This window comes from Acomys minous (assembly GCF_964271855.1).
Source record: "Acomys minous genome assembly, chromosome: 14".
Lineage (NCBI taxonomy): Eukaryota > Metazoa > Chordata > Mammalia > Rodentia > Muridae > Acomys > Acomys minous.
Genome location: NC_140496.1, coordinates 61,049,838 through 61,073,713, shown reverse-complemented (window position 1 = coordinate 61,073,713; position 23,876 = coordinate 61,049,838). Strand labels below are relative to the sequence as shown.

General features: G+C 45.8%; 1 protein-coding gene across 6 annotated transcripts in view; it reads left to right on the top strand.

Moving 5' to 3' along the window:
• Positions 1 to 8,959: 8,959 nt before the first annotated feature.
• HIPK1 (homeodomain interacting protein kinase 1) overlaps positions 8,960 to 23,876 on the top strand; it is a 52,797-nt gene continuing 37,880 nt past the window's right edge. Inside the window, exons 1-3 of one of the 6 annotated variants that reach the window (XM_084755344.1) lie at positions 8,960 to 9,127; positions 16,810 to 16,967; positions 20,857 to 21,934. In XM_084755344.1, the coding sequence (XP_084611470.1) occupies positions 20,859 to 21,934 (1,076 nt within the window). In that variant the 5' untranslated portion in view covers positions 8,960 to 9,127; positions 16,810 to 16,967; positions 20,857 to 20,858. Of the gene's footprint in view, positions 9,128 to 9,166; positions 9,533 to 16,809; positions 16,968 to 20,856; positions 21,935 to 23,876 lie in introns of those variants that run through there. The other 5 variants (XM_084755348.1, XM_084755345.1, XM_084755343.1 and 2 more) reach the window with 5 other exon arrangements.

The following is a 23,876-nucleotide window of genomic DNA, read 5'->3' as shown; positions in this document are numbered from 1 at the left end:
TTGACTTCTCATCTCTAACGCTTTAATCTCCCTTTACCCCCTCCCACCTACCCACCCCCGCCCTATCTGTCATTACCAGAAATTGTTCTACACTTGGAATTTCAGCTTGAAATATTTTTTTTTTCCTTTCCTCACTGTTAACTTGCTCAAGTATCTGCATGGCCAGTGTCTTATTTCATAACCTTCCTGAAAGCTTAGATTCCTGCCTTTACTTGACTGTACCCCATGAACCATCAGGATAATGCCACTCTCTTGGTCCCTCCTATAAAAATAGCCTTGGCTTTAAAAAGCCCACATCTGAAACTAGGCGTGGTGGCATACACCTTTAATCCCAGTTCTTGGGAGGCAGGGACAGGCTGATCTCTGTGAGTTTGAAACCAGCCTGGTCTACAAAGCTAGTCCAAGACAGCCAAGGGCTGTTACACAGAGAAACCATGTCTCAGAAAAGCAGAAAAGAAAAACGAAGAGCCCCACATCTGGATAAATCATAGTATCTACTCTACCATCACTGGAACAGCTGGATGTTTTTGGAGAAATAACCTGTCCAGGCTTTTTTTTTTTTTCTTTTGACACAAGCCATGTGCTGTGGTCCTTATTTTTTAGGCCATACAGGGCTTGGGCTTTGGAGCTTCTTCCACCCAGGGCTGAGGCTGTCAAGAAGGGTCCACGCCAGAACAAGGCAGAACCCAAGCCTGGAGGGAACATGGGATGTGCCCAGAGAAGAAAGTGCCGGAACCAATGGTCCCACTCAACATTCAGTCATGGGGCCTTTTCATGACACCGTTCCTATTGTTTGGACCCCCTCCCCTCCAAATCTGCACAGTGGATGGCGGCTGGTGTAGTCAGAGTCCAGTCAGCCTCTCAGAAAGATCCCACACAGGCAAGCGCGAGCACCCCAGGGACCCCCAACAAGGTTCTCAGCGCCGGCTGTCCCACTTGGCAGCCCCTCTGCTGTGGCTCCCTGGTGAGTTCCAATAGGTTCGTCTTTTTTTTTTTCTTCTTTTTTTCTTGTTGCTTTTTTGGTTTTTCGAGACAGGATTTCTCTGTGTAGCCTTGGTTGGTCCGGGCTTTCTTTGTAGACCAGGCTGGCCTCGAGCTCACAGAGATCCGCCCACCTCTGCCTCCCGAGTGCTGGGATTAAAGGCATATGCCACCACGTCTGGCTCCTAGTAGGTTTATCTACAGTTGTCAGCTACTAAGGATTCGTGGTCATTTAGAAATCAGCTACCCATGCCTTCTCCAGTGTGCTCGGCTAGTCAGCAACCTTCCTTTCCAGCTCCAAGACAATCTTGAGGTCCATTGCCTGTTGCTCCTACGGATCTGATGTTACATGGCCTCTGGCTCATGTGTCTGAGCTGCCTGGAGCAAGTTGTGGGACCGGCAGGACTGCTGGGCTTCCAGATGCTTCTGCCTCAGAGCCTGCCTAGGTGTTCTGCAGCCACAGTCTCTGGGTGAACAGGCTCTTCTCCAGCAGCCCCTGCACAATCTCAAACACTGTACCATCGAACAGCTCCAGGGCCAAGTTGCTGAGTATGCTGTGGGACAGGCGCTGCTAAAAGGGGATGGGCAGCTCCCTTGACCACCTGGTCAAGCTGATAGCCAGGCTGCAGCACTGATAGCAGCTGGTACTGCCGCTCCTGCTGCTGGGCCTCATCCCTTGAGTCAGTCTCTTCGGGCGCCCCGGTGCACCCCGCCCCTTTCCAGGCTACTTTTTAATTTTATTTTAAAACAAGATCTTGGGAAATGTGTCAGTTAGTGAAGTGCCTGACATGAAAACATGAAACCTGAGTTTAGAACCCCAGTACCCAAGCAATATAGAATGTGGTAGGATGCTCTTCCCAGAGCTGCTGGGAAGACTCAGACACACAGAGCCCCAAGGCATGCTGACTACTCAGTCTAGTTCTAGGTTCAGTGGAAAACCTTGTCTCAAAAATAAGATGGCAAACCATGCCTTTAATCCCAGCATTGTAGGTAAACCTACTGGGAGCCAGGAGGGGTGGCATATGCCTTTAATCCCAGCACTCAGGAGGCAGAGGTAGGTGGATCTCTGTGAGTTGGAGGCTAGCATGGTCTTCAAATAGAGTCCAGACCAACCAAGGCTACACAGAGAAACTCTGTCTTGAAAAACCAAAAAATAAATAAAATGGCAAGAAATTAAGGAAAACACCTGACATCAACCTCTGGCCTCCACATATGTGTATATACAGGGATACACAGAGTCTTGCCATGTGGCCCAGGCTAGCCCAGAATTTGTTGTCTTCTTTCCCAGCCAACTGTGTGCTGAGGTTACAGGTGGGAACCACCATATTTAGCTTCAAAATTCCCTTCCTTTGGTTGTGTTATGGTTGTGAGTTGGATCTCCTGGAAGTGGAGTCTCACATTGCTGTGAGCTATCATGTGAATGCTGGAAACCGAACCCCAGTCCTCTGCTGAGCCATCTCTCCAACCCTCTGTAGAGGAATTTTAAATCAGCAAGTGCCTGCTCTGGCAAGAGATCACAGTAAACGATTTTCTAGGTCTGTGTGATCTGGCTGGAATATAGACAGGCCTTTAATCCCAGGAGACAGAGGCAAGCAGATCTCTGAGTTCAAGGCCAGCCTAGTATAGTGCAAGTCTCAGGTAAAGAAAAGCTTAGGTCAAGGTGTGTGGTGGTACACACCTCTAATCCCAGCACTCAGGAGACAGAGGCATGCAGAGCTCTGAATTCTAGTCAGTTCCGTTCAGGCAGTTTGGTTGAGTCAGTGAGTTGAGAGGCAGTGCAGTAGAGTTGAGTTCGTGGCAGTTCAGTTAGTGGAATTCAGAGGCAGTTTTACAGGAGAGTTCTATAGAGACAGGTTGAAGAAAGAAAAAACTAGGCACAGATAAAAGCAGAACGAGACAGAAAATGAGGAGCCAGAAGATGAAAACATTGGTAGAGCTAGTTTGAGGCCAGGCAGAGTAGTTCAGAGGCCGAGGGACATGCCAGGTTGAATCAGTCATCTTGGAGAAGGGTTTGAGTCAGAATAACTGAGTTGAACCAGCGAGCCAGAGTTCAGAAAGTACTAGAAAGGGTGAGCTTATTATAAGTCTCAGAGGCTGAAACATTCTAGGCCTAGATCAGATTGTACAGAGTCTAAAAGCTTCTAGGACTAGGCCTAGCTTAGAAGAGGCAGTACGTTTAGGCTTACAGTCATATCAGGCCAATAAAAGCTATTTTTACAGTCCTTTGTTTCCATCTGGATACAGTGTAGGCTCAATTTTCTCAACAACTACATTTTAATATGAACGTATTAAACAAGCCTACCTCCTTTACAACCCGACTAACCCAAACAATAGGAAAAGGAGATTAAAGAACACAATAACGAAACCTTAAGGATATTCCGAGGAACGGTTCTCCTGGCGTGGTCAGCAGGGACTTAGCAAACCAGCAATCCCACCAAAGTTCTGGTTGCCCACCTGGAGCAACCAGAACCTGATGCCTCAGCTGGAGTCCCAAGCCTTGAAGCTTTGCCTGGAGCAGTTGATGAACAGCCAAAACAATCCCAAGTCCCCTCTCTTTCTCTAGCCTCTTGTTTTGGATATATATATCCCAGAATCTCCACTGGGATGTTTTCAGCTGGCAACATCCAAGCTCCCCCATCAAGTGGTTCGACTTCTAAGTGGAAAAACACCCTGCTCTCTCACGAGTCTGTTCCCCATTCCACACTTGGGATCAACACAAAAACATGTTTATCTCTCCTATAATCCAGGATCTCACCATGTAGGTGTATCTCAGACTCATGCTCCTCCTCCTTAGCCCCTGAGTGCTGGGATTGCAGGCTTGTGCTGTAATGGCCAATGTCAAGATCTTACACATTAAATGGCCTGCCACACTGCTGATAAATCTCACTGTTTCTCTGACGGTGTCCATTTCTCATTCTTTTACTTATTTATTTGTTGTTGTTTTAGTTTTCTTGTTTTTTTGTTTTTTAGAGACACAGTTTCTCTGTGTAGCCTTGGCTGTCCTGGAACTCTCTCTGTACACCAGGCTGGCCTTGAACTCACAGAGATCCACCTGCCTCTGCCTCCTGAGTGCTGGGATGAAAGGCATGCACCACCACGCCCAGCTTTATTTATCGTTTTTTAGTCCAAGCATGGGGGTGTATGCCTTTACCACTCAATTCGAAGCCAGTCTGGACTACACATCCAGTTTAAGGGCAGCTAGGGCTACATAGTGCGACCCTCTTTCAAAAAAAAGTAAGTTAAGTATTTTATGTGTAAGTGTTTTGCCAGCATGAATGTCTGTGTGTCACATATGTACTTGGTGCCTGATGGGAGGCAGTAGAGGGTATTGGATCCCTCTGGGACTGGAGTTACAGATGATTGTAAACTGCCACGTTGGTCTAGAAACTGACCCTGTGTCCTCTACAAGAGCAACAAGTGCTCTTACCCACTGAGCCATCTCTCTAGTCCCAGAGTTCACTGGATTGTTGTTGCTGGTGTTTTGTTTTCTTTTAGACGGGTCTCTATAACCCTTATTAGTCTCAAACTTGTTACAGAAACCAGGCCGGCCTCCAGCTCACAGAGACCACCCTGTGTGATCCTGTGTACATCCTGAGTGCCAGCATTAATCAGGCGAGAATTCAGTCTTTTCTCTTTTATTTCCCTTCTCACCACACTGCCAGCAAATTCTGTGAACTCAACCTGGACATGACCCTAAATCTTACTGCTTTTCACCACTTCATCTCCAGGGCCCTTGAAGAAACCTGTGTGTCCTCCCTGAGCCACTACAGTCCTCCTGAGCGGTCCCCTGCTTCCACGCTTGCTCCTCTCTGCTCCCCAAACACACAGCCCAGTGCCCGCAGCAGGGACGATATAGGTCAGATTACACTAGCTCTCTGTTTATATCCTCCAGAGGCACTTACTCATAGCAGTCAAAGGTCCTTGAGCACTCTGCATGCCACCTTTACCTACTAACTTTGCAGTTAGTGGGAAGCAGCAAACATTTCTCTTGTTCCCTCTCCCTACAGTGTTCCACTTGGCAACATGGCTCCCACAGCTCCCTCAAGATTTTATTGCCCAGCAAGGTTTTCCTTGGTTACTGTTTTAGTTTAGCTATGACACACACAACCCTAGCCACGTTTTGAATGTTTGGTTCCCGCCTTGGATGTTGGATCATGAAAAGGTGCTAACTTCATCCATTAGTGAGTTCATAGCTGAGTGGGCTGTTAGGAGGTTGAGCCAGCTGGGAGGAAGTGCCTAGGAAGGATTTATCTTCCTTCCTCTCCGTCTCTTGGCTTCATGCCTCCCATGAGGCAAGCAGCTTTGCTCTGCCGTGGGCGCCCCACAGAAGCCCATGGTGATGGGTCAAGAAACTGTGGGCTGAGACCTTTGAAACCACAGCTCAAACTGTATCTTTCCCCCTTTCACATAGTTTATGTCGGGTAGTTTGTCCTACCAGCCGAAGGCTAGCACAGCTACCTTGTTTAAAATTGCAACCACCTGCCTGTGTTCCCTAACCCCCCTCTTTTCCCTCCTCGTAGAACACTTACCCTTTTGCAAAGCACAAGTCATAGTTTGGTTTCTTGTATGCCCCTTTCTACTGGACTGCAAATGACAAGGTGTTTTGGTTTTAGTTTGTTTTGTTCACTGCTGTGATCCTAGTGTGTAGAACGGAGAGCAGGCTCATTTTTTTGTTTTGTTTTTGAGACAGGGTTTCTCTGTGTTGTCCTGGTTGTCCCGGAACTCATTTTGTAGACCAGGCTGGCCTTGAACTCAGAGAGCTGGCCGCCTCTGCCTAGAGTGCTGAGATTACTCTTAACCTCTGAGCCATTCCTCCAGCCCACGATCACCTTAAGTCTTTTACTTGGCTAAGACTGGGATTCTTCAAAGAGAAAAATATAATGTATTAGAGAGGACTTAATATTACTTTAGTTATTTTGAATGATGATAAAAATCTAATAGTATGTAGATAGAAAAATGCAGCTCTTGGTCTTTGAGTATCTGCATCTTCGCAGAGAGACCCGTAAGATATAAGAAGGCAGAATGCCTGTTGTGTGCTCCCTGAGTTCCACCTGCTTTGTTGGCTGTGGAGGGAGATAGCTTAAATGGAAGAGCTCCAGGCCAGGGATGTCCTCTCTCTTGATGCTATCATGCAAGGTACATCCTAGTTAAATCCAGTCTGAATTGGGCCAATTCACTTAACTCAGCGTTGTAATATTCTGTATCATTGAAAAGAGCATCTAAATGAAGAAGGTTGATGAGAGATTGCAGTCTTCTATTGTAAAGCTCTAGTCTCTATTTAACTAGAGACTTAAGACTCCTTTTGAATCAGAATATGACTGCAGCTGGGCACGGTGGCCCATGCCTGTAATCCCAGCACTCAGGGAGGCAGAGGCAGACAGTTGCTGTGAGTTCGAGGCCAGCCTGGTCTACAGAGCTAGTCCAGGACACCAAGATTATACATATGGAGAAACCTTGCCTCAAAAACAAAACAAGCGCCGGGCTTATGGCCGGGTGCCAAGTCTGGCTGCATGTAACTTCTTCCCTCCAGAACTGACTTCAGGGGCCACCCTTCCAACTTCTAGCAGCCACAGCTCCTTTTCCAGCTGCTCTGCCCTTGTCTGGGAGGGAATCCTTCATCCGCCCCACCTCCAGCTGTTCTCTGGTTCCAGACAGCTGGCTTCCTCACTACCGCGGATTACTGCTCTGATCAAGCCTCTCTACTCTTCCAAACCTAAGACTGCCTGCCTTGCCAATCAATCCCCTATCCAGTCGGGGGAGCTGGACCAAAAGTTCCTGTAGTGCACAGATTGTGCCATTTCCGCCTTCGTTTCTAGCAATGACCTACACACAGGAAACAGTCTGTGGATCTGTTGAGTGGAAAGCAGACGACTTGTAGAGGCACTAAACTTTAAAGCACTGCTGACTAAAACACGCTGCTCGGATACCTTCTCTGGCTCCGTTATTCAAGTTGTGCGTATTTGTGTGCATTTTTTCTTACTAGACTGAGAACTCTGGGAGGGAAGAGGCTGGATCTTGCTCATCTTTCATCTGAACCAGTGTGTATGAAGTGCCTAGCGTAAGGAGCTTGTCGGGTGAATGAGCGAATGACATTAGCAAGGAAAAAAAAAACCTCGACTTTTAACAAGTTCCAGAGGACTGAGACAGACTGAGGAAATGAGTTAAGAACAGTGAAAACAGAGACTAGTTATTGTAACAAAGGTACAAATAAACAGGCAGAAGATGGTGCTGGATTAAAAGACAGGAGTCAGCCAGGAAAAGCTCTTGACAGGTAAAAATTGAGATGCTTTTAAACGCAAAAAGGGACGTAACTTGAGAGAGAAGATTAGGAGCCAGTCACAAAGCACTTCATGACTAAAGCCTGCTTGTTAAGCAGTGTCTGTTCTACACCGGGCCTCGGGGTTCTGCCCTTTTCTTGGCTCTCTGCGAAGGCGTGCTCATTCATTCTTGTGTCTTGATATTTCCAAGACCAGCCCACTGTGAGGACTTTATGTTCTCTAAACAGGCAAGGAGGAAGTTTCTTTGAAAATAAGCAAGAGAGTCTGTCCTGTGGGACTGAACGTTTTTGCTAACCCTGGCTCTCCAGGGAAATGAACTTCCCTTTTCCCAGTGTTAAGAGGAGAAACTCAAATGACTTTCCTTAAAAGGCATTGTAGGATATTTGAGGGGGAAAAAAATTGTGAGGTGAAGATCCAAAGACATCAAGGATGGATGAGTGAGGTCTGAGAAATATAACTGGTAGAAAGGCGTCTCCTAGACCTGCTCCCTACTCGGAGGGGACAGGTGAACACTCATGGCAGTGGACAGTCGCTTTGGGGGTTCAGAACATGTCTGACTTTAGTACTTGTCAGACGGAACACATGAATTATTCTTTCCTTCTCCAGCTTCTTCTTCTTCTTCTTTTTTTTTTTTTTCTTTTTCTTTTAGGCAGGACCTCGCTCTGTGGATCAAGCTGTCCTGGAACTCACAGAGATCCATCTACCTTTGCCTCCTGAGTCCTGGGGTTTGTTTGGTTGGTTTTTTTGAGACAGGATTTCACCCTTTTGCTCAGCTCACTGTGTAGTCTAGGCTGGCCTGGAACTCTGTGATCCTCTTGCTGCATCTTCCAAGGTTTGGGAGTACAGTCATAAACTACCACGCCCGGCAGTACTTTTTCGAGACAGGGTTTCTCTGTGTAGCCTTGGCTGTCCTGGACTCACTTTGTAGACCAGGCTGGCCTTGAACTCCCAGAGATCTGCCTGCCTCTGCCTCCCAAGTGCTGGGATTAAAGGCCTGCACCACACCTGGCTTCTGGCAGTACTTTTAATGCTAATTTTCTTTCTCTATTTCTTTTCTTTTTTTCCCGAGACAAGGTTTCTTTGTGTAGCCTTGGCTGTCTTGGACTCGCTTTGTAGACCAGGCTGACCTCGAACTCACAGCAATTAGCCTGCCTCTGCCTCTCAAGTGCTGGGATTGAAGGCGTGGACCACCATGCCCACCCGGCTTCAGTCTTTTTTGTTGTTATGTTTGTTTGGGTTTTCTTCCAATACAAGGTTTCTCTGTGTACACAGCAGAAGGCATATCTGAGGTCCCTCAGAATCTCTTGAGGCTGAGTTGGTAACTGTCTACAAAGATAACCTAATTTCAGGGTCCATTTTCTTAAGAGTATTGTGTCCAACGCGCTGTCTCTGAACCCTCCGCCTTTCTGCTCTCTGTTGAGGTAAGTTATTGTTTACTGCATGCATCGAGGAGCTGAGTTCAGAGTAGTCTTTTTCTCCAAATCCCTTACGCTACCATACAGCCTCTACATGGCAGCGAGCAGTTGCATAAACTAAGGGGCTACCGGGCTTTCCAGGTAGTTTAAGTCTCCCCGCGCTGCCCAATTGCTAGGTTGCGGTTAGAGTGGGAGTGGGGTGGGGGGGGGGGGGAAATCACACTGGTTTGGGGGTGATGTCACACTGGCTGAGATGACATCTAATAGCGGGAAACCCGACCGCCACCAAACTCCGGTAAACCACCTCTCGGAGACTGCTGTGCGGAGGGGTCGGGGAATCCGATCCCCACACACACCGTCCACGCTGGCTCCCCACGGAGGCCCACCCACACCCGCGGCCAGACGCAAGATGCAGTGATCTCAGCCCTCCCGCTCCTCCGCACTTCCGCCTCAGTAGGTGTCATGGCGCTAGGTGGCTGAATGGTTCCGGCGAGGCGGGGCCCGCCGGATGAAGGCTGGCGCTCGGGGTTCCACTCGTCGGGTCTGGTGACAACGGCGGCTGCGGAGCGAAGGGCCGGGCTGTGGCCCCGGACGGCAGCGGGAGGCCGAGGCGGGAGCGCGCGGCGTTGAGGCGGCGGCGGCGGCGGCGGGAAGGGGCCGGGCGGCGGGGCAGGCGGGAGGCTGGCGAGGCTCCGGCCGCGGGACGGGCGCGGGGACGGCTCCGGGGGGCGGGGGCCGGGGCCCGGGCCGGCTCGTGCGGGGGGTATGATGACCCGGCGGCGGGGCCCCGGATCGCGTCTCCTCCGCCGCCTCCTCGCGGCGGCCCCGGCTCGCGGCTGAGAACCACACACACCGGCGGTGAGTCAGGCCGGGCGTAGGGGCTGGGGGCCCCGGGCGCCCTGGGATCGGCGCCCCGAGTCGGGGCCGAGCGAGCCGCGGACCCCTTTGGGTGACCGGCTTGCGCGGGGCGCCTCTCCTGGGCAGGCCCCGAGCGGCCCTGGACGCGGTGTCCGGCTGCCTGGCGGCGAGCGGCGGGATGCGACTGAGTGGCGGGGGGTGGGGGGGTGGGGGTGGGGGAGAAGTGGGCAACTCCCCCTGCCTCCCGCCGCTTCCCTCCCTGGTGTGCGGTTGTCCTCGGGTGATAGGGGCCGGATCTGGAGTCCTCTCCCCACCGTTCGGATCCCCACCCCAACCGCGGGCTGCGGTGGCAGGTTGTCTGTATAAAAGCTTGTGTGCGTGTGTGCATGTCACCCCACTGCCTGTCGCTGTAGTTCGGGCGTATCTGTGCCTCTAGGAACCGGGAAACCGCGTCCAGAGAAAATCCGTAGTGGTCGGGTTGCTTTGGAAGCTTTTTCTGATCTCTTCGCTCATGTTCTGTAATCTTCAGAGTTAGTAATCTGTGATGGTGGTGAGGCTATGTGGGGACCAGCCCACCTATATGTTTGTCTCTGCAAGGCAAAGCTGGAGATCTTTTTCAAAGGGAAACTTTTGCAGCCCGTCGGTACTTTCACAGTCAAAACCAACAAAACCCCTAAAACATTAAAGGGAAAGGTGGGAAACACCCTAAAAACTCTTTCTCTGGGAGGGCCCACACTATAAGCAGCTCTGTGGGGGAAGAGTCCCCCCTGTGCTTGGCAACCGAGAGACCTGAAACTTGGTCTCCAGGAGCGTTGGTTTAACCTCCAGTTTGTTGTGGTGACGAGCCATGAGCAATGGCCTGAGTGTTTATGCTGGGCGCGCTTTCTTTCCTGTTTGGGGATGGGTACTGGGACAGGAAGGGAGCAAACCAACCCCAAGCTCCAGTAAGTAAGTCTTTTTTTTTTTTTTTCTACACAACCCCTGACTCAGCTGTGGATACTCATTTTAAGATATCCGTTCTTGTCTATTTAGTGACGCTTGGAGAATTCTCAGTAGTGTAGTGCAGCCACGTACTAGTTTTAAGTGAGGGCTCTGCCGTCCAGTCTGCCCTTCTTCGTCTTGTTTCTTAGTAACGGATGAAAACAGCAGCTTGGCCTCTTGCTCTAGATGAAATGGGGTTAAATGAAGTGGCTGATGCCCTCAGCAAAACCTACAATTTTGCTCTTGTTTGTGTAAAGCTATTTTTGATTCATGGTCTGTAGGATTTTTAATTTTTAATTTTTTTTAAATTTTTGTTTAAGATTATAGAGAATGAAAACCATGCCAGCTTTTTTTTTTTTCATTTTACCTAATTATTGTAATCCATCTGATTATTTTGTTAATTTGCATGAAGTTTTCTAAGGATTCGGTGTTTTGCAATATGATTAAGGCTTTAAGAAAGTCTTCCTGCCCTGGAGGTGGTGGCCCACACCTCAGCAGAGGCAGGTGGATCTCTTGAGTTCAAGGCTAGGCTGTTCTACAGAGTGAGTTCCAGGACAGCCTGTTAGAGAAACTATGCCTTGGAGAACCACAAACAAACAAAAAACAAAACAAAACCCACCAGAGCTCTTCTTGGCTTGAAGGATATTTTGGTAACATATTTTGAGACTGAAGTTGGAGGCTGCCAAACCGGTAAAGCATCTGACAGAAATGGTGACTGAGCTCTGAACAGATGTTGGCTCTGGCTGACAAGCACTTTGTGATAGCCTCCTGATCAGTTGCTCTCTGGACGTTGTATGTTACAGAATGTAGAGCAAGATCACTGGTAATGAGTTTTAAAATCAAACCAGATCTTCCTCCTGAAAAAGAAAAAAAATTATGTCGAAGTTCACATTTCTCTGGAAAACAGAATTCTTTCCTTCTTTGTTTTTATAAGCACAGATCCATCAGTGGTTTGTCTTAGAAGTCAGGGAGCCTAAGCTGCCTGTGAGCTTCATGCACTTGGAACTTGTACAGCTTGTTTGTTAGTTATGTATTTTAATTGGTCATTTGAATAATTCTGTAAGCCTGAGCAGCCTGATCTGTGAGCTGCCCTTTCTTGGACTGTGTAACAACAATCTGTTTTTGTTACAGGCCTTTCCTCCTTACTACTTCCCCGCCAGTTAGATACGTCATTTCCCTGAACTAACACTTAATTTGATTTTATTTTTTTTCTTCTCTTTGTTTTAAAGAAGATGGGCAAAGCCTTGTTGACCTCACACTCCTGAGCTGAAGGGTTGGTGGGCCCTGCATCAGCGTCTCTGAAACTCCACGGTGCACGCTGTGGGTCTATTTTTGGTTTTGAGTTTGTCTTCTATCTTTTTTTTTTTTAGCTGTAAAAATTCAGCTAGTGTATGCATAATGTATTTCTGTAGTAGTACATACTTTGTTACATTTATTTATTTATTTATTTACTTTATTCACCATGTGCATGTAGGAGAAGACAGAGTTAAGGAATTGGTTTTTTTCCTCTCATGTGGGTCCAGGGAGCCAAATTCATTTTTTTCAGGCTTAGCAGCAAGTGCCTTTACCCACTGAGCAAATTTTCTGGCCCTCTGGTGCCTTTTAGCATTTTTTCTTTTTCTTTGTTTCTTTCTTTTTCTTTTTCTTTTTCCTTTCCCTTTTTGGGTGCCATGTCACTTCAGTAGCCTTCTAAGATTATTACATAAAACTCTGTATTTCTTTAGATCTCCCCCCCCACTTCCCCACCCCCCTTTGGCACCTGGTACCATGTTTTCTTTGTTGTTTAATGAAGAGGAGACCTGAAATTTTTGCCAGCATTTTGTTCATTAGCTCTGTGTAAAACTTATTTGGCTTTTTTGAGTTTCTTTTTTTTTTTTTTCCATTTTAGAATTAAGGGATTTTAGGAAGACTCCTCTTAAGTCTCTGTTGGCTGTAAAAGTCCAGCACTTTTTAAATTCCTTTTTCTACTTCTTCAGTCAAATACATTTCCTTCCTCTATACAGTTACTCATTTTCCATATCCCTTGCAGCCTGGCAAAAGTCACCTCATTCCTCTTGAAAGAGCCTCATCCTCCCTCCCATCTGCCAAGCCATTGTTAGCTCAAGCCCTGCTTCCTTTTGAGCTGCACAGGGCCCTCACTGGGAGTCAGCTGTATTTTATAGTGCTCTCTATGTTGTTAATTTGACATCGCTCTTATGTTGGAAACTTTGTGCTATCATTTTCTCTATTTCAAACTTTATAAACCTTGTTGACTATCTTGTGCACATAGTAAAATAATAACCTTTTCCTAACACCTACATTTCTTTTGTTCTATTGCTGCAGATTTACTATGCAGAACCAGTCTAAGCAGGTATTGAAACTTGGGAAAACACCCTACCTAGAAGGAAAGCATCCTTTAGCCAGTTTACCAACGCATCAGAGCATTTTTCAAATGGCTGAAGATACACAAAATAGATGCTCTCCTGGCAGCTAACACCACCTTTCCACACCCTGTTTTTGCAATATTAGTTGGGAAACCTGTTTGTCATATACAGCCCCATCTGAAGAGGCACTGCAGAAAGGTGGCAAACTTTGATTCAGATGCTATGCTCTAGGGTTTCTAGCTTAGTTTTTTGCTTCTATGTTACTATGCTTAGAAAAGTAATATGTTGTTACAGACAAAAGACTGTAATTTCTGTCATAAGACTCATTTTTCTAATTCAGTCAGAATCATGTCTGAGAGTTCCTAACATTTATGTATGGGGCCGTAGTATGAGCTCTTTATATTCAGTTATGCTAGGAAGTGGCTGGCACGGACTGCATGTCAGCGTTATGATGGATGCCAGTGATGGCAGGAAAGAAAGAAGAAAATAACTAAATGTCTTACTACCCTGTCATTACGGATCATCCTTATAGAATTTAAACACACACACACACACACACACACACACACACACACACACAGTCAGGGCACAGCTCTCTTGTACTGTGCTTCGGGGTTAGTCTCAGGTGGTCAGGCTTGTGCACCACAAGCTTGGATTTACTCAACTATCTCACTGAACCAGAAGTTAACATTAAAATATTTTCTTTCTGAGATTTATTTATGTGTATCAGTGTTTTACTTGCATGTGTATGTGTGCCGTGTGTATACTTGGTGCCTGAGGAGATCAGAATAGAGTGCCAGGTTCCCCTCAGCTGGAGGGCTGTGAGCCCCCATGTGAGAGCTGGGAACTGAGCCTGGGACATGGCCTTCAACAAGTGAGCCAGCCATGGCGCCAGCTCTCTAACCTCTACCCCCAAGCCCCAGAAGTTAACTTTTAAATAAATAAGTCTAAATGGGGAGACTTAAAATCCAGAGTGGCCCACAAGTTCTGTGAATTACCTCTACCCGCCTCTTCGGGCCCTACATCTGCTTTCTCCTTTCTTCCAGTCTGTATACACAGAACATTCCTATCTGTGTCCGAACTTCGTCCCTGTCATTTAGGGCTCAGTTTAAATGGGAACATCATACAAGGGTTTCCCTCACCACTGTCTCTATTATATATTAGATTGTGTTTTCTTCATAGCTTATCACTAGTTGCATTTCTCCCCCACCCCCACCCCCACCTTGTGGGAGTGGGACAACAAACTATGCCCAGTTAAATGTAAACTCAGATAAAAGACCCGTATCTATCTTGAATACTATTGTGTCTCTTTGTGTTTAGAACAGTTCCTGGCAGACAGGCACCAGGTCCTCAATATATGTTTGTTAAGGGACTAAATTAAATAAGTAACTGTAAAGAAAGTAGTGTGTGCTTTGAGAACCTTTATCAGGAGCCTGACGTACTATATAAAGTAGCCTAGGGAAGACTTCTGAGTATTTTTTTTAATAATTTATTTTCATTTTGCATTTATTTGCCTGCATGTATGTCTTGGTGAAGGTATCAGATCTTGAAGTTACAATTGTGAGCTGCCAATGTGGGTGCTGGTAATTGAACCCCAGTCCTCTGGAGGAACAGTCAGTGCTCTTAACTGCTGAGCCATCTCTCCAGCCCAACTTCTGAGTATTTTTGCCCGACTAAATAATCTAGTAGAAGTAAAATTGTTTTATGTAGCGGCCCAACATAAATGTTGGGTGTCAGAACAGAGCCCCAGGTTAGGCACGTGCTCACTGTGCCTGGCCACCGGAAAGGCCCATGCTTCTTCCATCTTGTTGCTTGGCATTGCCCGGATGTTGTCTCCGGGCACACGCTTGTGTCTTTGGAGGCCTCGTTTACGCATTGTTCTCAGTGGTGGGAAGACTGCTCAGCAGAGTCCAGCCATGTGCCTAAGAAAAGAGGAAGTAGATCTGGATACAGGTCAACAAGCCCTAACACACTGAAGTGAGACTTATGTGGGCCTAGGACACCAAGACACCAGGGAAATGAAGTTTAGTGCAGAAAGAACACATTGTATATGAAGGAACTTAGGCTGGAGAAGTCAAGGCCCACACACTCTATGAAGCATTGAAACTTGAGAGAGTGCCCTGGGAAAAGAGATTAAAAAAAACAAAAAGCCAAATCTATAAAAGAAGCCATAGACCAGACTTTATAAGGTCTGCTAATAAAAAACAAAACAAAACAAAAAAACAACAACAAAAAACCCCCAAACAAACAAAAACTGAGCTTTTAGGCTTTATCCTGAAGGCTTAAGTGGGGGGAGGGGGCCAGATGTATATTGCTTTTCCAGATGTGCATTTTTAAAGCAGGCTAGGAAGTGAAGAATGAGTTGGAAAACTGAGTGTGGACAGGGTGTGCTTGAGAGACCATTTAGATTGTTTAAGTACGTAGCTAAGAGTTTTAAGTAAGTAGTGCAGGAGGGCTGGAGAAAACTAAATGGAGTAAAAGATACTTAGGTTTCTGGCAAATCAACTTTCCCCCCAGATTTTGTATGTAGGTGAACACATACAGGGTCTCTCATTTGCCAGTTGGCCAGGGAGCTCCAGGGATGCACCACTGTCTGCTTCCTCGCACTGGCATGCACCCCAGCACCTAATCTTCTCATGGGTGCTGGGGATCTGAACTCAGGTCCTCACGTGCACTTACTGAGCCCCTCCCCTTCCTGCTTCACGTCTACAAAATATGTTGTATTCTTGCGCGCTGGGAAAACGGTTTAGTGGGTAAAGGTGCTTCGCTGCTCATGCCTGGCCTGGCCACTGGCATTTGATCCCTGGAACCTTTGTAAAGGTGGAAGGAGAAAACCTATTCCACAGAGTTTTTTCTGACATCTATACATTCCTCCCCGCTCCCCCCCACCCCCCAGGGCACACACATCATGCACACACATACACACTAATAATAAAAATAGTTAAAACATGTTTTTTAGCTTACTTGTCTAATGGTAAGAATGTATATGAGAGCGTATATTGGAGAATAGAAACTTCTAGGTAACTGGGAGAAGAGCTCAATGTAAAGTATTGATTGGTTTTAGATTATTTCGCTCATTACTTGGTAAATTGTGTCAGAGAAGAAAGAGGGCATTGAGCAAAAGCAGCATGGATTTATTATAGGTAAAATGGGTTGGGGGGGGGTTAGTGGAGGTTACATACACCTTTAATCCCAGCACTGGGGAGGCAGAGGCAAGGGGATCTCTGAGTTTGAGGCTGGCTTGGTCTACAGAGCAAGTCTCAAGACAACCAGGGCTACACCAAGAAACCCTATCTTGAAAAAAAGAGGACAAAACTCTTTGAAAAAATGATTATCTTGGCTGTGGTACCAAACCAGTCCATGCAGTGTTAAAATTTTACTTCTTTGAGGCAGGATCACCTCCCTGTAGTAATTGCAGTGTGGAGTGCATGGCCGGGAGGAGAGATGCTCTCAGATAGCCATGTTGGAAAGCCTTTCATCCCAGCATGGCGCAGTTCTCTTTGAGTAGTAAATACAAGCCCCAAACAGTCTTTGGCTATTAGTTCTAGTTTGGGATTATTGCAAGGAGCAAATTTGTCATTACCTCACATTAGTTAAGCCATTGGAAAGTGAATTTTGAAATGAAACAAGCTTTGTTTATTGCTGGTGTCAAGAGGTGAAACATTTCAGGAAGTCAGAAATAGCATTTATTTATCTGGAGCTATCTTCATGTGCAGTGAAAAGTTTTGTGACTTGTTTAACAGAGCATTCTATACAGTAAAATACCCAAGGTTGTTAATTCTGCTCCATATTTTTGGTTGGGAAGTCTTGCCTAGGAAGAGAATTGATCCCCGTTTGCAAAGGCAGATTTGTGGGACAGTATTTGTGCCCAGAATTGGCTTTTTAAAGTCTCATTTCAGAGTGGAATATAAATAACAGTGTTGGTTTTTCTAGGTCACTTTGGTTCTGTGTTTTCTTCTCACCTCGTTACTGAGGTCTGAGTGAGTGTCAGCCACACGAAGAGCCCTGGTGATAAAATGTGCACCTGTGAGGAAGGCTGGTGAAGTGCTGCTTGTTTTTTCCCCTTGCATGGATTAGGTTTGTTTTTCTGAGTAAGTTATATTCAAAATATTCTAGAACATATTTCTCTCCACTCCTTTCTCTCTCTCCTTCCTTCTTGATAATATTGAGTGAAAATGTTAATAGTTCCTATTTTGTTATAGGGTCAAAAGTTGGTAATAACATCACTTTTAAAATGTAGTATTTTTAAAGTCTATCTATCTAGGTTATATGTGCCCATGTGGAGACCATGTTGAGGCTGTGTGCCCTCCTCTTTCGGTAGCCACCTTATTTTTGTGTATATGAAAAATTGGCCAAGAGTGGTGGTATATGCCTGTAAACCCTACTCTCGGAAGGTGGAGGAAGAACAGGAATTCAAGGTGTCCTCAGCTACATAGTGAATTTGAGGCTAACCTGGGCTTTGTGACAAACCGTCTTTAAAAACGGAAACAATAAGCCAGGTGTGGTGGTGCACTCCTTTAATCAAGATCTCTGTGAGTTCTAGGCCAGCCTGGTCTACAAAGAGAGTTCCAGAATAGCCAAAGCTATATGCAGAGAAACCTTGTCTTGAACACCTTCCCCCTGCAAAAAACCAACAAAACAAAAAAAATCCGAAACCTAAAATAATAAACAAAATGGGTATTTCATGAGTTCTTTCCAGGATTACTTTACAGTTTTGTTTTTGAGATAGGGTTGTAAAGCCTAGGTTGGTCTCACACTGTAAACAAGGGTGGCCTTGAGTGCCTGATCCTCCTGTCCTGCCTTTTCAAGTCCTAGGATTACAAGTACGTGCCACCATTACCCAATGACCCTCTGTCCTTTTGTAGTTGCTGCAAACTGTAAATTGTATATTTAAAAAATTTCACTATTAGCTACTTACATATTGTGCTCCATGTTTTTTGGATGAATTGTTAAATTTGTATTTTAATAGGAAAAACAATTTGAAAGATTTGCTTCCTCTTTTTAGGTTGGCTCAATTTAATGATGGCAAGTAGTACTTTGCATTTATTTTAATAGGCAAATTTTGTAAAGGAACTGCTTGGTTTCAGATTTTTCTTTTATTATATTTGGTTTTACATTGGTGATAGTAAGTAGGCCAAGATGCTTTGTATATTCATTGACCTTGTAAGTTGAAGTGCACTGGCCTTAGCTTTTAATTTGTGCTTTTTTTCTTTTTGAGGTTTATATAAATTACGGAAACTCCTGCTTAAAGTAAATCCATACCACATTTTAGAAATTGAAGGTTAAAGATACGTTTCTTCTTTGCAGCTGTCTCCAGGGCAGATAGCTCTAAGCTGTAATCAGGCTCAAAGAAGGGCACACATTTGCTCCCCTCTGTCTTTCTTTTATATGCAGTGCCAGGGATCAAATCCAAAGCCCTGTCCATGCTGGGCAGGCACCACCTCAGCCCTAGCTCCAGCCCCTACACAGTGCTTTTTGATGTTCTGTGACGTCCTTTGTCATGTTTCCTTCCTTTCTAATTGCATGTTTATTTTCTTATGCCTTGTAAAATTGTACTATGTGGGTTGGAGTGAAGACTTCACCTGTGTCTTAAGAACCATGAAAGTAAAACAGAAGGACAGGTAAAGAAAACAAAAGCAAAGCCAAGCATTTGAAAACATTGCAGTGCTAGTGAGTTGTAGATAGCGAAGTTGGTAGGCAGGAGGCAAGTCTTTCTTCCAGCAAATACTGTGTTTATATTACATTAACAGAATCAGGAAGGTCTAGGTGCTAGAAGTGAAGACGAAAACAGATGGTATCCGTCCTCATGGAATTATGCTGTAGCTAGGGGTATGGCACTTCGTAATTTACAATTACAAGAGCAGAGCAGCAAATCCAGAGTGGAAGGCATGGCTGTGGGGGGGGGGTGAGAGAGATGTGGGAGGTGGGCAGAAGAGTTTTGTGTTAGGAGCCCCATCTTGAGAGCAAATGCAGTTGGTTTGCAGGAACTAAAGAGCTGGGTATGATGGGGCGTGCCTGTAATCTCAGCCCTCAGGAGGCTGAGGCGGGAGGAGATGCCGTTTTGAAGATCTTTGACTTTTTGCCCAACAGTAATGGAAAACTTCTGGGAGAAGTGGGAGGAGAGAGAGTTAGGAGGATGGTTATATCTAGGTTGCTGTTTAAAAGCAAAGAAGTCAGAGTTCAAGGTTCTCCTCAGCCACATAGCAAGCTTGAAGGCAGTTTGGACACTAAAGGTCCTGACTCAAAAACAAAATAACAAAACACAACCCCGACAGCAAATAAAAGCAAAGAATGCCCTGAGTGCAATTATTATTATTATTTTTTTTTTTGAGACAGGATTTCTCTGTGTGGTTTTGGCTATGCGGGACTTGGTTTGTAGACCTGAACTCACAGAGATCTGCCTGCCTCTGCCTCCCCAAGTGCTGGGATTTTAGGTGTGCGCTATGCGCCTGGCACAAAAAATAATTATTTTTTAAAATTTTATGTGCATTGGTATTTTGCCTGTATGTATGTCTATGTGAGAGTGTCAGATCTTGGAGTTACAGGCAGTTGTGAGCCGCCATGTGGGATCTGGGTATTGAACCCGGGTCCTCTGGAAGAGCAGTTAGTACTCTTAAACTGCTGAGCCATCTCTCTAGCCCCCAGGCAGTTCTTAAGAGGCTGTGAACTAGCCTGGTGGAGGAGAATGGCTGACTTGAGCTACACTTAGGATATAAATGAGCCAAGTAGTAGTTTGTGCAGAAAGGGAGGAGCGTGAGTCCAGATAATGAGTTTGTGCCAGGAGCCAGCACTTTACCCAGGTTACATGGCTGAAGTCTCAGTATAGCTGAATGACATGCCTGTGCTGTTACCATGATACAGACGAGGAAGCTGAGACCTGTTGCTCCCTGGTTTTTGGCTTTTGTCAGTGGCTGTTTGGTGCCATCCCATAATTGAGATAGAAAATTGAGAGTGGAGTAGAGGCTTGTAAATTTAATTTCGGACCTACTGAATTTGAGGTGACTGTTTTATAACCAAATGGACATTTGATTAAGCTTTGTAGATTTGGTGGGAGGGGTAGAAAGGGCAAGTGAGAGAAGGGTCTGGATCTGAGATAGAAATTCTTAGAGGGTTTTTGTTTATTTGCAAATGACATACTTATTTATAATTACTGAAAAATGGAGGGTCAGGAAAGTGTTTACTGTAGAGCCACAAGGCCTCTGAAGGTCCTAATGGCGAGATAAGAGCAGATAAATATGAAAATACGAAGTGGTTTATATTCTGTGCTAAATGGGCTTTATTCTTTAAAAAAAAAAAAAAAGCTTTGAATTTAGTTTTGGCTTACTGAACTTGAAGGATCTGTGGGACATGCAGGACAGCTGGCCTGTCTCACTTCCTCTCCCCAGATATTTCATCTTTACATTTCTCTCCCCTTTCTTTCTCCCCCTTTTTCTTTTTCTCTGACTTTGTCTCGCTGTGTAGTCACACACATGATGTGCATATATGTGTCTGGATGTCCTGGTAAGACTGTGGAGGCCATAGAACACCTTGTGGGAGTCACCTGTCTCCTTCCACCATGAGTGTCTAGGAAGAAAACTCAGGTAGTTGGGCTTGTCAGCAGTTGCTTATGCTGCTGGAGCCCTGAGCTGTCTCCCCACCTAATACTGTCTAGTTCTAAGAGTAACTGTCTGTAGAAAGCTTTCCTCTTGAGAAGATACCCGCTAGCCTTATCATCAGCCTGATTTCTTCCAGTCAGTGGCAGGCTTTTCCAGTGTTGAAGAGCAGAGCAGTGTTTTATGTTTGACTTGTACAGAGTAGTTAGTCTTCGCTTTGGTACAGTATGACACTGTATCTGGGAAAGTCAGTTAAGACAGAGTTAGCTTTTAAGAGAGGGGAAACAGCACAGTGGGCCTCATCAGCTACAAGTGTTCTCATATGCGCTCTTGGTGAGCTGTGCATCGGGAGCCCGTGTGGTCTCATTCTTCCTTTCTTTCCATGTAGGTATGGCATCACAGCTGCAGGTGTTTTCCCCCCCATCAGTGTCGTCGAGTGCCTTCTGCAGTGCGAAGAAACTGAAAATAGAGCCCTCTGGCTGGGATGTTTCAGGACAGAGCAGCAACGACAAATACTATACCCACAGCAAAACCCTCCCAGCTACACAAGGGCAAGCCAGCTCCTCTCACCAGGTAGCAAATTTCAATATTCCTGCTTACGACCAGGGCCTCCTCCTCCCAGCTCCTGCGGGGGAGCATATTGTGGTAACAGCTGCTGATAGCTCAGGCAGTGCCGCCACGGCAACCTTCCAAAGCAGCCAGACCCTGACTCACAGGAGCAACGTTTCTTTGCTTGAGCCATATCAAAAATGTGGGCTGAAAAGAAAAAGTGAGGAAGTGGACAGCAACGGTAGCGTGCAGATCATAGAAGAACACCCCCCTCTCATGCTGCAAAACGGAACTGTGGTGGGTGCCGCTGCCACGACCACCACTGTGACCACGAAGAGTAGTAGTTCTAGCGGAGAAGGGGACTACCAGCTGGTCCAGCATGAGATCCTTTGCTCCATGACCAACAGCTATGAAGTTTTGGAGTTCCTAGGCCGAGGGACGTTTGGACAGGTGGCAAAGTGCTGGAAGCGGAGCACCAAGGAAATTGTGGCTATTAAGATCTTGAAGAACCACCCGTCCTATGCCAGACAAGGACAGATTGAAGTGAGCATCCTTTCCCGCCTCAGCAGCGAAAATGCTGATGAGTATAATTTTGTCCGTTCCTACGAGTGTTTTCAGCACAAGAATCATACCTGCCTTGTGTTTGAGATGTTGGAGCAGAACCTGTATGATTTTCTAAAGCAGAACAAGTTTAGCCCACTGCCACTCAAGTACATCAGGCCAATCCTGCAGCAGGTGGCCACAGCCCTCATGAAGCTCAAGAGTCTTGGCCTGATTCATGCTGACCTTAAGCCTGAAAACATAATGCTAGTTGATCCAGTTCGCCAGCCCTACCGAGTGAAGGTCATTGACTTTGGTTCTGCTAGTCATGTTTCCAAAGCTGTGTGTTCAACCTACCTGCAGTCACGCTACTACAGGCAAGTGCAAAATACTGGGGATCAGTCCTTGTGTTTAACATGCACAGCCCAGAATATTCTACCCTGGAGTCTGCTTATTTCAGCAGGACCTGTCTCAGCTTCTGACATGTATATGCGGCGTTCCTATAAGTAGCACGCCGTTCTTGCTGAACTCCTATGTAGTCAGCCAGTACCTCACATTTAATTCTGAAGGCTTGTGCGGTATCTAGTTCACCTTTGACTAGTCACCTAACTTCCCCACTTGAAGGACTGTGCACAGAGGCTCAATCGTAGCAGCTGTTTTTCCTTAGCTCATACCTTGGCATGTAAAATGTCCTAGAAATACCTTTAGGTTTAACCCTAGAAGCAGTGTATTCTGATTTTTTTTTTAATGATAGCAAAAATCGTATTAGATGATTGCTGTGATCTTCTGTTTGAACATTCTCTACAAAATTTTAAACTTAATTATCCTAGGATAGCTGACCTAAGTACATTAGTGATTTATATTTCTAGATTAGTACTTAATATATTTTAAAAAATGTGTAACAGTACTTAAATGTTGGTATACACAATTTTGGGTATACTATAACCAAAGCTTTAAAATGTGCTTTTACTTCCAAGATCTGTAATTTATCTAGTTATTAATCTTAAAGAATCTGATACCTAAGTTAATATATGTAAATTGAATATTGACTATACAAATATCAATCAAGAAATGAGCATGGGTTGGTGTGTGTAGCTCAGAGATACAAGGCTAGCCTAGCTTTCAGGAGCCTGAGTTTAATGCCCTCCACGCCCCAAAAAAATTTCCACCCCCCAAAAAAAAGACAACCTCTTTTCTTTGGAGGAAGGGTCTTCTCTTTTTTTGAAGAAAGGTCTCGTTATGCAGCCTTGTCTGGCCTGGAGCTTGCTATGTAGACCAGGTTGGACTTGAACTCACAGCAATCTGCCTGAGTATTAGGACTAGTAGATTTGCCATCTTTTTTCTTTAAAGTTTATTTTATGACTATGGGCGTTTTGTCAGTATGCATGTCTGTGTACCAAGAGTGTGCCTGGTGCCTGCAGAGGCTAGAGCCAGTCCTCTGGAGTTAGACAGTTGTGAGCTGCCGTGTGGGTGCTGGGGATTGAACCTGGGTCCTCTGGAAGACCAGCTGGTCCTCTTAACCACCGAACCATCTCGCCAGCTCCATCCCTAGATGTTAGGATTTATGATTTTGAGGTTAGTCTATTCTGTAGCACCCATCAGGATGCCATTCTTTCCTATGTTGAATAATGTTTCTATATACATTGCATTTTGTTCATCCATCTTTTAGTAGGCACTTGGGCTGTTCCCACCTTTAGACTTTTGAGAATGCTGCTGCTATGAACATTGCTGTACATGTAGCTAAGTTCTTATTTTCAAGCCTTTTAGCTATAGAGCTTGAGTAGACTTGCTAGGCTCTAGGGAGTTGAATGAGGCTTTGAGAAGGTACTAGACTTTTCCACAGAGGTTGTCCTCTTTACATTCCTACCAGCAGTGCGTGAGAGTTCCAGTTTCTCCATGTTCCCTCCAGCATTTGTTATTTCTATGTATTTTAAAGTAGCTATTATGATACATAATGATGTGGTCAGGGGGCACCATGTGGGCCCATGCCAAGATGTACCCCCTGTGATACTGCTCCATGCAGCAGATCTGGTATAAGGAAGTTTATCCGGGGAGGGGAGTTGAGCCTGGAGGAGTAGAAGCAGTAAGTGAGCTGTGAGGGCAGGGGGAGAGAAAGGGGCCACTAACCGAGAGAGGGAGCTGGAACAGAAGGAACACGGAGAGAGCTGGGGTGGGAGGGCTTTTATCCAGCAGCCACCTGGTGGTGGCAGGTGATGACCACCTGGTGGCTGCAGGTGATGACTTAAGACATTGCTAGGTCCCTGAGGCAGGCTAGTAGAATGGCCTGCACACTATCAGTTATCTTTATGTGGAGTTTTG